Here is a 16,233-nt window from a genome sequence, read left to right on the forward strand (position 1 = left end):
AATCGAGAAAGCAAGTCCATTTAAATTGCATTTAAAAAGAGAAAATACTCTGGAGAAAAGCTAATCAAAATGATGAAAGACCTTTACAAAGAAGCCTGTAAACTCTTATTAAAATAAGACACAGTGAAAGGGAATGTTATCTTGTGTTCTTAGATTATGAAAATAAACATTGTTAAAATGGCCATTTTACCTAAAGCAATCCATAGATTAGGTATGAACTCTGTCAAAATCCCAGTGGCATTCTCCATGGAAATAGAGCAGTCCTAAAATGTGCCAAGTTTGTTGAGCAGAACCAATACAGCATCTGTTACAGGTCTTACTAGTTCACACTGCTGAGACCATACCTTTTTGGAGACTCTCCCCATTGTCCTGTAAATTGTAAAGGTTTCCAAGGTGGGGCTAGTGGGCACAGACACTGTTTGGGCCCTGCCAGAGCAGCACTCTTCTCTCTAACCTGCTCAGGTCGGTCTTTCCAGTTTGGGGTAGTTTGCTCAGACACATGCGTGAATCGGAACTCTGCTGGTGCTCCAGGAATGATCATCACAGATCTCCAGAGTGATTTCTGTTTTCTTTTTCTTTTTCTTTTTTAATAAAGATTTTATTTATTTATTTATTCCCTTTTGTTGCCCTTGTTGTTTTATTGTTGTCGTTGTTGGATAGGACAGAGAGAAATGGAGGGAGGAGGGGAAGACAGAGAGGGGGAGAGAAAGACAGACACCCGCAGACCTGCTTCACCGCCTGTGAAGCGACTCCCCTGCAGGTGGGGAGCCGGGGGCTCGAACCGGGATCCTTAGGCCGGTCCCTGCGCTTTGCGCCACGTGCGCTTAACCCGCTGCGCCACCGCCCGACTCCCTCTTTTTTATTTTTCTTCTTCTCCTGGCCCTGTCCATGAGTGACTCCACTTCTCCTGAGGATCTTTATTTTTCATTTTCATTTCACATCAGGGAGATGGAAAGGAGAGAAAGCACAGCACCGCCCTGCCATTTCTGCAACTCCCCCCAGTGCTGTACATGGCCCCCACATGGCGCAGGACTCTGGCAAGGCGCTTGTGAAAGCAGAGTGTGTGTTCTACCAGATGAGCGGCTTCTTGGCCCTCCCGATGTAGTTCTGCGTAGCTCTCTCCTTCCCAACCCCTGTCCTGTGTCTAGTCACCATCTTGGTCATCAGTATCTAATACAAAGGCCTTCCTCCCTACATTACAGCCTGAAAATTTCTCTCTACATTATGTGGGAATAGTTTGCCTCATTTGTTGCCCAGCTCTCAAGGTTGCTATTTTTCATTGCCTGACATCTTGAAAATCATTATTCCATATATTTTAGCTAGAGGCTTACTGGGGAGTTGTTTGAGATGGTGTGGTGAATACTGTACTTATTATTTGTCTTGGAAAAAATATAAACATGTCAAATCTTTAAAAACTATATTGTAAGTGAAGTGGACCATAGCCTAGGTCCGTCAACAAATGGCTTGCTAGGTAGTTAGAATTGGGTTTACTATCAGCCAAAGTATTATACCTACAGTAATGAATTAAATATGAGCATTGTTTGCACAATAATAATCTCAGAGATGTCTTTAGTAAGACCTTTAATGCTAAATGGATGTATATGAAACGTTCCTTCTCAGTAACTTTTCTAAAACAGAGGAAAAATAATCTTTTAAAAAGTCTGTTGTGGGCTAGAGAGATAGAATAATGGTTATGCAAAAAGACTTAAGTGCCTGAGGCTCTGATATCACAGGTTCAATTCTCAGCACCACCATAAGCCAGAGCTGAAGCAGGTCTCTGGTAAAGAAAAAAGGAAAAAAAAATAATAAAGGTCTATTGTGCTCTCTCTGGCGCCTAACGATACAGCGTGTCCCCTCCTTCCCCAGTGTCCTGTAGGCTACTTACTGTTGGATGGTCACTGCCTTGTCCCACATTCAGGCCTTGCCTGTGGAATGCACAGACCTTGAAAAATAAGTTTTCTTTCTTGATGTGTTGTTATTTAATGGCCCTCTTGTTTATAGCTCAGTTGGGAGAGCATTAGACTGAAGAAAGGCTAAGAAAGAACTCTTGTGGGTCCTAGCCTTCTACCCTATCTTGGAAATCCTGGCAGATGAGGATATCTTTACTCCACTCTGATAACATGAAAAAGACGGCTATTTCAAATATTAGTGTAGGTCAAATAAAGTTTAAATATTCGGGTTAGTCAAAAGTGTAAAATGCTGAAGTATAGCTAAGACACATGAGACGATAAATAAATCGTTGGGCCCAGTAGAAAGTTCAGTGGCTTAGCAAGAAAGTTAGCAAGAAATGTGGAAAAGACAAGCCTAGACAGGGTTATTATCATGGTGGGGATGAAGGCAGCAAGCACGGATCTTCAACTCATAGGCTCTTCAGAGAAATGCAAGGCAGGGGCCACAGTGGAAAAGGACTCAGAACCAACGTGTTCTCAAGATAAGTACCTAAGGCTGTGCACCTAGTACCAGACAAGATTCAGACTGAGGCATTTCCCCCACTCTGTTACATGTCCCTTTGCTTATCGAAAGAGTGATTAGGGGGCTGGGCTGTAGCACAGTGAGTTAAGCACACATGATGCAAAGCGCTAGGACCAGTGTAGCTGTTAACGGTTCGAGCCCCCGGCTCCCCACCTGTGGGGGGGTTGCTGCACAAGTGGTGAAGCAGATCTGCAAATGTCTGTCTTTCTCTCCTCTCTCCATTTCTCTTTGACCTATCCAACAACAACAACAGCTTTAACAACAACAACAACCACAACAAGGGCAACAAAATGGGAAAAGTAGCCTCCAGGAGCAGTGGATTCGTAGTGCTGGCACCTAGGCCCAGAAAAGAAAAAAAAAAAAGAGTGATTGTACTTGGTATTTCAAAGAAGTTATATCTTGCATGAACATTTCTCAGAATTGGCCTTAGATAGTCTTTTAGTGCCCACTTTAAATTGTTTTCCACTCCTTTTTTCAATATTTATTTACCTATTCCCTTTTGTTGCCCTTGTTGTTATAGTTATTATTGTTGTTGTTGCTGATGCCATTGTTGTTGGATAGGACAGAGAGAAATGGAGAGAGGAGGGGAAGACAGAGGGGAAGAGAAAGACAGACACCTGCAGACCTGCTTCACCACTTGTGAAGTGACTCCCCTGCAGGTGGGGAGCGGGGGGGGGGGGGGCTCGAACTGGGATCTTTACACCGGTCCTTGCGCTTTGCGCCACCTGTGCTTAACCTGCTGTGCTACCGCCCAACTCCCTGTTTTACATTCTTTAAAAATGCATTTCCTGGAATAGGACTAACTGCCTAATTGTAGTTCTGTTCCTGAGTGCCAAGAATAGGTGAGACCGTAAAGGGACTTGATTCTTGTAAATAGGAGAGTGAACCTTCTAGAAAGTTGACAGACAGATGGAATCTTGACTTGGCTTAATAAGAACTTAAGGAAAATAAGGTTTTGACTTCCATTGGTGCTGAGGTGATGGCAGGTTTTGCCAGACATTTACGTGTGGCTGTGCTCTTGTGTGTGGAGAGCGTGCATGGAACTAACTCGAAGAATAAGCCTGAACTAATCTCTTGTTCTGTGGGGCAGAGGTGTTTCTAAGCTAGACTCCACAGTCATTATGGAAGAATGTGGAGAAAGGCAGTTCTGTTCCTGTTTGCTGTGTTACACACACCTTTATTCTGTCAGACCTCTTGCTGACTTCAGATGATTCATGGTTGTTTTCCATAAGTTAATGTGCTTTAGTCTAAATCCAGTTAATTCTCCTCCCCGCTGCAGCTGTTTATACTTGCATTTTCTGTAAGCTCATCTACTAGTCGTAATGCATCTCTGCTTTGTTTTTGTTTTTAGTATTAACTCTTTGCCTTAAAAAGGGTCAGTTTCTTCATGAAGCTTAGATATATAGTTACACTTATTGATGATCTCATAGAAACTGCCTTGCCTGGAGTGACATCCTTTGCCACAAACCTAATTTTCACTGAAGACATGCGCACACTGAGCTGGGTCTGGGTCTGGAGTGCTCACTAGACCTCTTTTAAGGCACTGCTCTCCGGAGCTTGTCTTACTGGCATGCCGGATTGAAACTTTTGTGTCTGTTTTTCCTCAACATTTTATTAGGAAAAATTTCAGATATGTAAGAAAATGAAAAATTAACAAACACTCATAGACCCACCGCCTTATTTATACCACTAACATTTTACTATCTTCTTTTTTTATATTTATTTATTTATTCATTCCCTTTTTGTTGTCCTTGTTGTTTTTTATTATTGTAGTTATTGTTGTTGTCGTCGTTGTTGGATAGGACAGAGAGAAATGGAGAGAGGAGGGGAAGACAGAGAGGGGGAGAGAAAGACAGACACCTGCAGACCTGCTTCACCGCTTGTGAAGCGACTCCCCTGCAGGTGGGAGCCGGGGGCTCGAACCAGGATCCTTATGCTGGTCCTTGCGCTTTGCGCCACGTGCGCTTAACCCACTCTGCTACCGCCCGGCTCCCACATTTTACTATCTTCTTTGATCACATCTGTTCATCTACCCACCTCTTGCCCACCGTGCCTCTGCTGATTATGAAGTAAGTTGTGTGCTCAGGGCACTTCTGAGGGACGTTCTGAGGAGGGTGAGATGGTCTTCCTGCGGTCTGTGACAGCAGGAAAAGCAGTAGTGGCCGCTGGGTGCCAGTCTGGTGCCAGGCTTCAGTGACAGCAGGAAAAGCAGTAGTGGCCGCGGGTGGTGGTGGTCAGCTCAGCCTCTTCCTCACTGCAGCTGGAGTCCTGTAGTCACAGTGGATGTTCCCACTGGCTGCCATCCTAGTGCTGTCTGTCTTCTTGGAAGCCGACTGACAGGACCGTGTGTTCAGGAGTGAGAGCTCCACGAGGAGTATTCTTTACTTCATGTTCCAAACTGCAAGTGGGGATGCCTCCTTATCCCTGCGTCCTAGAATGTACTGTTAGCGCATGGGAAGTCTGCCCTTTTTCTTGCCATCCTGACCTGACAGGAACCTAAGGTCCTGAGGTTCAGAGATTTCTAGGCTGTCCTTTGCATCTACAACTGTTTCACCATATGGTACCGGGCTAATTTTGTCTGCTCTTCCCTGGAGGCTTTTGTGAATTGATTGCATTTTTAGAAAAATTTTAAATAACTTTTTAAATGTCAAAGCTTTCTCAGTAGAATAAAATATGATGAGAGATTACGTCAACACGAGAAGGTATCTTAATAAAGTTTCTTACGAAAACGGAAACATTAGAGTCTATACTTATTCCATACTACAGACTGATATTAGTTATATATAAAAAAAACAAACAAAAACTTGTGATATAAAGTGTGAGGTAATCTCAAGCCTCAAAGGCATAGCTTCTGTTTGTTTTGTTTTGTTTTACCTTGTCTTCTCTGGGACTTAATTACCCTGGGCCCACTTTTCACATAGAAAAAGAAAGAGAAATAAAGGGAAAGACCTTAGCACTGGCACTCCTCGAAGCTGGGTCATGCGCAGGGCAGAGCGCACACCTTGCCAGGACTCCCAGGGGCAGGCCGGGGACCCATGTCTTTACGGAGGATAAGTGTGTCGTTGCCTGTCTGTCTCGGGGAAATGTCGAAATATGCCTTCGTCACAGCAGATCCTGCAACTCAGCATTCCCTCAGTATAGGGGCAAAGGAGCACTGGAATTGGGCAGGGGAGAGATTTTAATAGCGTTCTCCCACGCATTGCCATATATTTTGCTTCTGCGCAGTTAGCCCATCAAACACGTTGTTGTTTCTTTTCTTAAAAGGCTAGTGATCTTTTTTGATAGAGCGCGAGAGACAGAGATAAGTAGAGAAGAAAAGGGAGAGAGATATGGGCACACACTGTCAGCATTGCTCTCCTGTCAGCACGGCGCAGTCATGATAATAAGGGGTCATCTTGGTAAAATGCATCAAATGGAGTGGCGGAGGCAGGAAGTGAAGTTAGGGAGACCAGAGAGGAAGCCAGAGGAGTCAGACAACTACTGCTAGTTGGGCAGTTAGGTGTAAATAGAGGAAAACATCCATGAGACATGAAGAAGACAGACTGGGACTCCTAGAGCAAGTTTAATTCTTGGTGAAACAGAAAGAACTTTCATTTTAATTCTCATCGAAGTATATCTGGGCTCTGATAGAATGACAAAACACTTTCTTCACTTTTCCCCTCTCCTTATGCATAATAGTTATTTCAATAAAACTCTCTGATCCCCTTCTTCAGTATTTGTTTATTCAAAAAATATTTATTAATCCATCGCTAGGTATTGTATGCTATTTGCTGGCGATTTAGTAATGATTTTTGGTTTCATAGAGCTGGCATTTTAGGCAAGAGATAGAAATGCCCTACTGTGGACAAGGAAGATGGGTTGGTGGAGGCTGTAGTGTACCTGTGCTAGGAAGATGTGGTGACAACCCTTTAAGTCAGTATTTCTGATTTTTAAAAGAGACATCTTTGGGAGTCGGGCGGTAGCGCAGCGGTTAACGCAGGTGGCACAAAGCACAAGGACCAGCGTAAGGATCCCGGTTCAAGCCCCCGGCTCCCCACCTTCAGGAGAGTCGCTTCATAGGCAGTGAAGCAGGTCTGCAGGTGTCTGTCTTTCTCTCCCCCTCTCTGACTTCTCCTCCTCTCTCCATTTCTCTCTATCCTGTCCAACAACGACAACAACAATAACAACAACGATAATAACTACAGCAATAAAACAACAAGGGCAACAAAAAGAGAAAATGAATAAGTAAATTTTTTTTTAAAGAGATCTTTGGCAAAATAACAGTGGGATGCCATTCTCACTAGATTATCGAAGATTCTCCACTGAACAGTTTGGCAAGCTTGTCAGAATGCAGCCCATTCAGCTGAACATTTCACTTATAGCATTTTGTTTCTAAAGCAAGGCCAGTACACCAGGGTGAATAGAAGGAGTGGTATTAAACAAGGCCAGTAGACCAGGGTGAATAGAAGGAGTGGTATTGTTGTCATCAGTGACAGTTCTTTTTAACATCTTCAGTATTAGGAATAGAGTGAAAGAAAGCCAGAGAATCATTCTGCTTTGGACCTGTCCAGGATCTTGTGCTGGAAAGACCAAAACTTTACCTACTGCACCACCTCACAAAGATACTAAATTATCTGTCAAAAGTCTGTCAATATGAACTTTAACACTAGGCTCTACTTCCTCTTATGGAAAGTAGCATGAAAATAGCTGCTCCATGATTTGTAGTAACCAGAAGGTGACAAACAGCCCTACTCTTCAGCTCCTTCTAACTGGATAAGCAGAATGTGACACAGCATGACAGCTGCATGACAGCAGACTGTGTCACAGTAAAATGGGACTTAATAGCAGCATGAACGGTCCTCAGAAAAGCTGACTAGCTGAAAGACGCAAGAGACCATAAACTTGAGCTTGGAGGGTAGAGACACAGAACTTTGGTAGTGGGTGTGGTGTGGAGCTGTACACAGTAATATTACAATTCTGTAACCTACTTTTAATCACAAATAAAATATGAAATAAAAGACCATATACTATGTGACTGTGTTTATGTGAAATGTCTAGACTAGTTTGTAAAGACAGAACAGTACTGGTGCAAAAACATTAGGTGAAAACTTGGGTTCTGTTTCCTTAACTGTGTATGCCATGGCCCAACTCCTAATTCTTTATTTTTAATTATTTCACTTTTTTGCCACTGGGGTTATCGCAGGACCTTGTTGTCTGCATGATGACTCCACCACTTACAGCAGTCTTTTTTGTCCTTTTTTTTTTTCATATTTGGATAGAGAAATAAGGGAGAGAGGGGGAGAGAGCCACCTGCAGCACTGCCTCACCACTTATGAAGCTTCCCACCTGCAGCTGGAGACTTCCTGGTTAAACCAGTGCCCTTGCACATGGTAATATCTGTGCTTTACCCAGTGCACCACCTGCTGTTTCTTTTAGTAACCATTCGATTACCAGGCTAGCTTTGTGGGTGGGAGAGAGATGACCAGGGACTCAAGGCTGAGCTGGGAACGCAGTTTAATCTTTATTGATGAGCGGGGATACAGTGCAGTCAGTCAAATCTCTATTCATTAGAAACTCCTGTCCTTTATATCTCCTGAGGCTGAAGTGTCAGGAAGAAGAAGTACATAGGATAGGGGGTGGGGAGAAGGAAAAAGCGTGAGTATCAAGCTTGCATCTAACCAGTGGGGATTAAACCAATGCCCTGTAGTCAGGGTGGGTCTCAGGTAAAGCGGTGATCATGTAAATAGACCACAGTGTTAAGCAAACCTAACGTGATGATCAAAACAGAAGGGGTCTTAGAAGCAGAATTAGAAACATTGGATAAGCTCCCATGCTAAAGCACAATACTAAGGTTAAAGGTACAGAAATTAAATGGGGGGGGGGGGCGGGAGCAGTAGTGCAGCAGGTAAAGTGCACGTGTGCAAAGACCAGCGTAAGGATCCCAATTCAAGCCCCCAGCTCCCCACCTGCGGGGGGGGGGGGGGGGCGGGTCACCTCACGAGTGGTGAAGCAGGTCTGCATGTGTCTATCTTTCTCTCCCCCTCTCTGTCTTCCCCTCCTCCTCCTCTCTCGATAACACCGAGGGCAACAAATGGAAAATATGGCCTCCAAGAGCAATGGCTTCATAATGCAGGCACCGAGCCCCAGCAGTAACCCGGGGGGCAAAAAAAAGAAAGTAAAGAAAAGAAAAAGAAATACTGGTACCAAACAGATAAAATAACATGTCTTACTTATTCTCAGGACAGTATGAGGGTAGTAAGCTCAGAGGGCCTCAGACAAGACTTCTTTTTACTATCAGTATAAGTAGAGGAGTGGTTTTGAAATCAGTTTTTTATCTACTATATATTTTCAGAGAACTGTTGAAAATGAGTTCATGCTTGGCCCTTAGCACATCCTACAACTTATATAGGTACAGAAAATGTTTTTGAGAAAAGCAGTAGGGACTTTATCCCCAAGAAGTACATGATCCAAAATCTTGTTGTTATTTTTTTATTTCTTTATTGGGGGAATTAATGTTTTATAGTCAACTATAAATACAATAGTTTGTACATGCGTAACATTTCCCAGTTTTTCACACAACAATACAACCCCCACTGGGTCCTCTGCCGTCCTGTTCCAGGACCGAACCCTCCAGTCCAGGTTCTGCTGAGTGTTCTCTCTTCTGGTCTTGTTTTTCAACTTCTGCCTGTGAGTGAGATCATCCCACATTCATCCTTCTGCTTCTGACTGATCTCACTTCACTAGATTCCTTCAAGCTCCCTCCAAGCTGGGCTGAAAACAGTGATGTCACCTTTGTTTTCTTGTTTATTTATTTATTTTTGATTTATTTATTTATAAAATGAAAACACTGACAAGATAGGATAAAAGGGGAACAATTCCCACCACCAGAGCTCTGTATCCAATCCCCTCCCCTTATAGCTTTCCTGTTCTTTAAATCACCATTTTCAATACCTGAGTGGTATTCCATTGTGTATATAGACCACAACTTGCTCAGCCACTCATCTGTTGTTGGACACCTGGGTTGCTTCCAGGTTTTGGCTATTACAAATTGTGCTGCCAAGAACATGTGTGTACACAGATCTTTTTGGCTGGTTGTGTTGGGTTCCTTAGGATCTATCCCCAGGAGAGGAATTGCAGGGTCACAGGGTAGGTCCATTTCTAGCCTTCTGAGAGTTCCCCAGACTGCTCTCCACAGAGGTTGGACCCATTGACATTCCCACCAGCAGTGCAGGAGGGTTCCTTTGACCCCACACCCTCTCCCGCATTTGCTGCTGTTCCCTTTTCTGATGTATGACATTCTCACAGGAGTGAAGTGGTATCTCATTGTTGTCTTGATTTGCATTTCTCTGGTTGAAATGTGCAGAAGAATGAAACTGAACCACTATATTTAACCAAATACAAAAGTAAATTCCAAATGGACCAAGGACTTGGATGTTAGACCAGAAACTATCAAATACTTAGAAGAAAATATTGGCAGAACTCTTTTCTGTATAAATTCTAAAGACAGCTTCAATGAAAAGAATCCAATTAAAAGAAGACTAAAACAAAAATAAACCAGTGGGACTACATCAAATTAAAAAGCCTCTACATAGCAAAAGAAACCACTACCCAAACAAAGAGACCCCTCACAGAATGGGAGAAGATCTCTACATGCCATACGTCAGACGGGGGGGGGGGGGGTGGAGGGAGGGGAAGCTGTGTGTGTTTTGCTATAGAGGTTTTTATTTTTGTGTTGTTATTTATGTACAATAAAACAGTTATTTTAAGGATACAGTTTCAAGGGTTTGACAGTTGTTTATATACATGCAACAAAGATTACAAAATTTTTTTAAAAAGCGTAGCTTCCAGATAGCTATCCCCTGCAGATCACTTAGAATGAACACATTGCTCTGCGTGCATTGACAACCATCAGAAGGAAATTCTTCTCTGCTTCATTCCTTCAGTGCCCACTGGACATCTGTCATGTCTAGGGCACTTTGTGGAGGTGACAAGAGGAGTCTGTTCCCTTTTATATGCCAGGGGAATTTCATTCTCTGTCCCTTTTGATATCTAAGACGCTAGTGTTCAAAGAAAATTTCTTTGAAAGGATTAAATCTTTCCACTGTATAACAGTGTCTTCTGGTGTCTTCCATGGAAACTCACATTTATTGAACATTGAATGTGTGTGTATATGCATATATTTTCCTGTATTGGAGGGCTGATAATTTGCAGTCTAGTCTTTAACACACAGGCACAACCTCGCCTCTCTCCTTGACTGGGGTCTGGGAGACACACTGGGACACCATGTCCCTTCCCTTCTTCCCCTGAGTTCTTTCTTTGGTGCAATATGCCAACCCAATCCACATTTCACCTTAAAAGTAGAACTGTCTTAAGTGTCTATATGCTGCCAACAAGAGTATCGAATAGTTGTTACTCATCTGCTTTTACTTACTAGGACAAAAATTCAGGTCCTATTTTCAGGCTAAGTGGGAATCCTGTCCTGTTGTCACTCTGATGGGCTCCCAGATTGCACTGCTCTTGTTTCCCTTGCCCCAATGCTGACAACGTCCGTGTTCTCTTGCTACTCCTTCCAGTTCGCTTTGCACCATACAGACCTCCCGATATCTCCCTGAAGCCTCTGCTCTTTGAAGTGCCCAGCATCACTACAGAGTCTGTGTTCGTCGGCCGAGATTGGGTTTTCCACGAAATCGATGCTCAGCTTCAGAGTTCAGATGCCAGCGTAAACCAAGGTGTGGTGATTGTGGGAAACATCGGGTTCGGCAAAACCGCCATCATCTCCAGACTGGTGGCCCTCAGCTGCCACGGCACCCGGATGAGGCAGATTGCCTCTGACAGCCCCCACGCCTCCCCCAAACGTGAGTATTCCTTGTACAAGAACTCCGTGCGCTGCAGTGGTTCCCAGCACATGAGGCTGCATGTCCTCCTGTTAGTTTGTTCTTTTCTTATCTGCCATTCCCTCAGAGGCGAAGGGAGGAACGCACCCACAGCCCCTCGAGTGTGGCTGAGGAATGAAGGCTGCTCTGAGTAAACTTGGGGCCTCTGCCTGCTGGCTGTGCTGCTGGGTCTCTGGTCAGTGGTTGTAGCAATAGCCTGTGACAGGACACGGACTTGGCGTTGCTTGCTGACAGAGTATGCGACACAGTCTCCTTGCTTTCAGTGTCTGTATGGTGCTGTCAGCACTGCACTTGGACTTCATTGGGCCTGCAGAGGGTTCTCTGTTTCCTGTGAAAAGTGACTGAGAACACAGAGAGATCCACACTGCTTTCATCACAAGCAGGGCACCGCTGACTGTTCGCCACTGGCACCTGGTTGATTTCTAAAACTTACGGTGCTTTGCCAGGTGCATGACCCAGGTTCAAGCCTGGCTCCCACCACACCGAAGGAAGCCTCGGTGCCATGGTTCCTTTTACTGTCTCTCCACCTCCCTGCCTCTGTGTTTGTCTATCTAAAATGCTAAAAATAAGTAAATGGAGCATGGTCCTTGCTGTGTGTCTGTACAGTAAGAACTATATACATAGGAACTCATCAGTCCTCTGTCTCCTCGGGAGGCAGCTTCTGCTACCTTCACCTCACAGGTCAGGCAACTGCCATGCAGAAAGGAGCCTCCCAGGCTTGAAGAAAGCGAGGGCTGTAGTCTCTTCCACTCTCTCCCACTGAAGAAAGGAAGGGAGATCAGGCAGTGTTTCTGTGTCTGTAGGGAAGAAAGAACTAGAGCTTTCTGCTACATGTGATGCTGGGGATCAAACTCAGGACCTCATGCTTGAGAGCCCGACACTGGATCCACTGCACCACCTCCCAGTTTTGGCCTAGAGTCACAGAGTTCCAACACTCAAGTTAACTGTACTTTTAAACCTTGAGAATTGGCTTAGTTCTTTTTTTCCTAATATTTATTTATTTATTTATTTTCCCTATTGTTGCTCTTGTTGTTGTAGTTATTGTAGTTATCATTGATGTCGTTGTTGTTGGATAGGACAGAGAGAAATGGAGAGAGGAGGGGAAGACAGAGAGGGGGAGAGAAAGACAGACACCTGCAGACCTGCTTCGCCGCCTGTGTAGCGACTCCCCTGCAGGTGGGGAGCCGGGGGCTTGAACCGGGATCTTCGCATGCACTTAACCCACTGCGCCACCACCTGAACCCCTGGTTTAGTTTTCTCTAGTCTCCACTGTCTTTGTCACCAGAGACACTCTAAAAATACTGGGGCACTCCCACTCAAAGGTAAATGCTCACTTATATGTGGAGGAGAGGGAGAGGGAAAGGGAGAGGGAGAAAGCAAAGTCAGGTGAGGGCAAGTCTGAAGACTCGAGAGCAAAAGTGAGGCCAACAAAAAGGGAGGAGTGCGGGGAGGACAGATAGCAGGGGCTCAGTGGGCTTGAAGGAAAGGGGATTAGCACCTTGCTGGTGAACAAAGTGTAGCTACACACAATTGGAAGAAGACAAAGATGTTTCACCAGAAATGTAAACAGTTTTATAAGCCAGCGTCTCCTAAAAGTAGATACATGAGTGAAGATTGCCTTACACCAAATAATTTTTATGTTGCTTCTTGATGTCCAAACTATATATCACCTCTGCCATCTGAACCAAACCACTAGACCTTAAGAAAGGTTAAGGATTAGTGACTGGGGGAGCCGGATGGTAGCGCAGCAGGTTAAGCGCACGTGGCGCAAAGTGGAAGGACCAGAGTAGGGATCCCGGTTCGAGCCCCCGGCTCCCCACCTGCAGGGGAGTCGCTTCACAGGTGGTGAAGCAGGTCTGCAGGTGTCTGTCTTTCTCTCCTCCTCTCTGTCTTCCCCTCCTCTCTCCATTTCTCTCTGTCCTATCCAACAACAATAATAACTACAACAATAAAAAAAAAAAAAAAACAATAAGGGCAACAAAAGGGAATAGATAAATAAATATTTTTTAAAGTTTTAAAAAAAATTTTAAAAAGAATTAGTGACTGGGAAAGTTCTATGAGCTGGCAGCAGAAATGGTACTGGAAGCAGTAGAATTTTTTGTCATCAATGAATAAGAATGATGTCTATATAGAGATAAGTGGATTGATTTTTTTCAGAGTTTAATTTACATTAAGCTTGAATCAATTTATTTGGAACCCCACTGGCTCTCCTCACCCTCCATGAGAGCAGTGAGGTAGTTGTAGTGACAGTGACACTGAGTGGAAGATGGTCGGCCCTCCCAGTTTCCAGCTCTGTATCGTCTGTCCTTTCTTCTGCCTCTGCCGCCTCCACCCTGAGTGCTTCTGCTGTGGGAGATGTGCACAGTTTGCCTGCAGCACTGCCTAGCCTCATTCTGTCCTTCCCCCACAGACACGCAGCCCCCAGCCGCCCCTCCTTGTCATTTCCCCGAGAAGGTACGGAAAAGCTGCCAAGGCGAGCACTAGCCTGTCATCCTGCTTTCACCTACCCTCCCCAAACGCGACTCCCCACCCGTCTCCACCAGCACCATTGGCACCCACCCTCAACACATATACACACTAAGAACAAAAGCATTTCGTGAAAATAGACCTGTTGTGTAATTCAGGCACGAGTCAGGCAAGTCTGCTCAGCGCGGTAGTTCGGAAAGCACTGATACAAGACTGTTTCCTGTCTCTGAGAGTCTCGGTGCAGCTCTCAGTGGGATTGACATTTGCCAGCAGCTGCCAAGCCCTCACCCTCCTACTCCGCTCATTTCAGAGCCCGTTCTGCCAGTTTGCCATGCACACTGACTGCTGCCTACCCATTACCTTTTATTTCTACCTCTCTCTGAATGCCAAGCAGAAAAATACGGACACTCCGACAAAAAGAAAGCCTCTCCAACAGAGAGGAGCTAGGAGGCAGAGGGTGTTCACTCAGTAAGTACCCACAAGATCAAATGGCCGATAAAGAGGAGCAGGGTGGAGAGAAGGAGTGAACAGCAGACACGGTGCAGTGACGGCCGCTGAACTTCCCTGTGGCTCAGGGTCTTCTCGCCACCCTCTCGCACACCTGCTGCCTACACCCCGACCCGACCCGACCCGGGAAGTGACTATCAGTAAAAGCAGGAAGTCTCACTATCACACCGCAGGGCATCTGGTGCTGACTGCCTCGCTTTGTTCCCGCTCCTCTGAGTCCTTCCTGAGCACCAAGTAGCGGCCTACCTGAGAGCGTGACTGGTGTCAGTCAGCATCTGTACTGCGTCTCCATGTTCACATGTGGCGGGGTGGAGACAAGGCTTTTGCTAAATGGCAGGGACGGTGGGCTCATTCTTTAAAGCAGTCTTATTAAGTTACAGTTCAGTCAGCATAAAAAATGTTGCCCATTAGGGGCCAAGTGGTGGCGCACGTTACAAAGCGCACATTACAGTGTGCAAGGACCTGGGTTCAGGCCCTCGTCCCCACCTGCACAAATGGTGAGGCAGGCATCTCTCTGTCTCCTCCTTCCCTTTCAATATCGCTGTCCGAGACAAATCAATACCAAAGTCAAGAATCGCTCACTAAGCCTGTGCAGTGTTGTACGGTGAGCATCATTTTAACCCACCAGATGCGCAGTTCACCCTCCAAAAGAAGCCGCGCCCTGAGCAGTCAGTCTCCACTCTCGCCATCTCGCCACACCACCCGCCCCATCCCTAGGTGGCTGTTAGCTCACTTGTCCCTGTGGCTCTCCCTATTCTGAGCATTTGGTGTAAATAGCATTACATCACAGAAGTAGTTTCTCTCGCAGGCCTCTTTGAGTTCGTGTAATATTTGCAGGGTTATTTGTGGTGCAGTACATAGCAGTAACTCACTTCCTGACAGATAGTGCATATATACAGACTTCTTATTTACCAGCTGATGGACTTTTGAGTTGTTCCTTCAGACTTGTATGTACAAGTTGTTGTGTGTACATCTGTTTTTATTCCTCTTGGCTATATACCCAGATGTAGATTTCTGGGTCCGAAGCAAGTAGAAATAGACAGACCTTCCATTGGATCAGGGTCTTATGGCCATCTCATATAAGCCTCTCGTCCTTTTAATGCAGATGTGGATGCCAACAGAGAGCTGCCGCTCACACAGCCCACATCAGCCCACTCCTCCATCGCCAGTGGGAGCTGCCCGGGGACTCCAGAGATGCGCAGGCGGCAGGAGGAGGCCATGAGGAGACTGGCTTCTCAGGTCAGTGAGACTCCGGGTTGGGGCGTGCTGCTGGTAGCTGCACTGTGACTCTGAGGGGACACGGCATCTGTAGAGCCTTGAGAGCATGGGGGAAGTTGCTCTTTCTCTGATGTTTCTAAAAAAGTACTTTGTTATGATGAAACCAGGACCGTAGAGTTGGGAAGACACTTAAAAATAAGCTAAGCCCTGTAATGAGAATGTAGGGATTTTGAGACAAATAGCTCGTATGGTTTTCCTAGGATCAGAGTTTTCACGAGCAGTTTGGGGGGGTGCACGGTGGTGTACCCAGTAACGCCTTAAGTGTATAGGGACCCAGTTCAAGCCCCCACTCCCCACCTTTGTGAAGAAACTGCACAAGTGGTGAAGCAGGTGTGTTTGTGTGTCTTTTCTCTCTCTCTCTCTCTCTCTCTCTCTCTCTCTCTCTCTCTCTCTCTCGCCTTCCTCCCATCTCTCTCAGTTTTTCTCTGACTCTATCCTGAATAAATAAATAAAAATACTTTTAAAATCCCATATGGTTTGCCTAGGCTAACAGTTCACGCAAGCAGTACTTGAATAGTTGTTTCCTTTGCTCTGGCACAAAGTCCTGCCTACCATAGTTCACTACCCACCGGGCTCTTCACACATTGGGACTTAGATGTTTGATTTTATCAAAGTAACACTTAGTCTAAAAAATCAG

At 45.2% G+C, this 16,233-nt stretch overlaps 1 protein-coding gene across 6 annotated transcripts in view; it reads left to right on the forward strand.

Moving 5' to 3' along the window:
• Positions 1-16,233, forward strand: part of TANC2 (tetratricopeptide repeat, ankyrin repeat and coiled-coil containing 2) — a 315,530-nt gene that overhangs the window by 223,219 nt on the left and 76,078 nt on the right. For all 6 annotated transcript variants that reach the window (XM_060202531.1, XM_060202528.1, XM_060202527.1 and 3 more), the window contains 2 exons: positions 11,025-11,306; positions 15,424-15,557. In XM_060202531.1, the coding sequence (XP_060058514.1) occupies positions 11,025-11,306; positions 15,424-15,557 (416 nt within the window). The remainder of the gene's footprint in view (positions 1-11,024; positions 11,307-15,423; positions 15,558-16,233) is intronic.

The sequence above is a fragment of the Erinaceus europaeus genome, chromosome 12, assembly GCF_950295315.1.
Source record: "Erinaceus europaeus chromosome 12, mEriEur2.1, whole genome shotgun sequence".
In the NCBI taxonomy this organism is placed as follows: Eukaryota; Metazoa; Chordata; class Mammalia; order Eulipotyphla; family Erinaceidae; genus Erinaceus; species Erinaceus europaeus.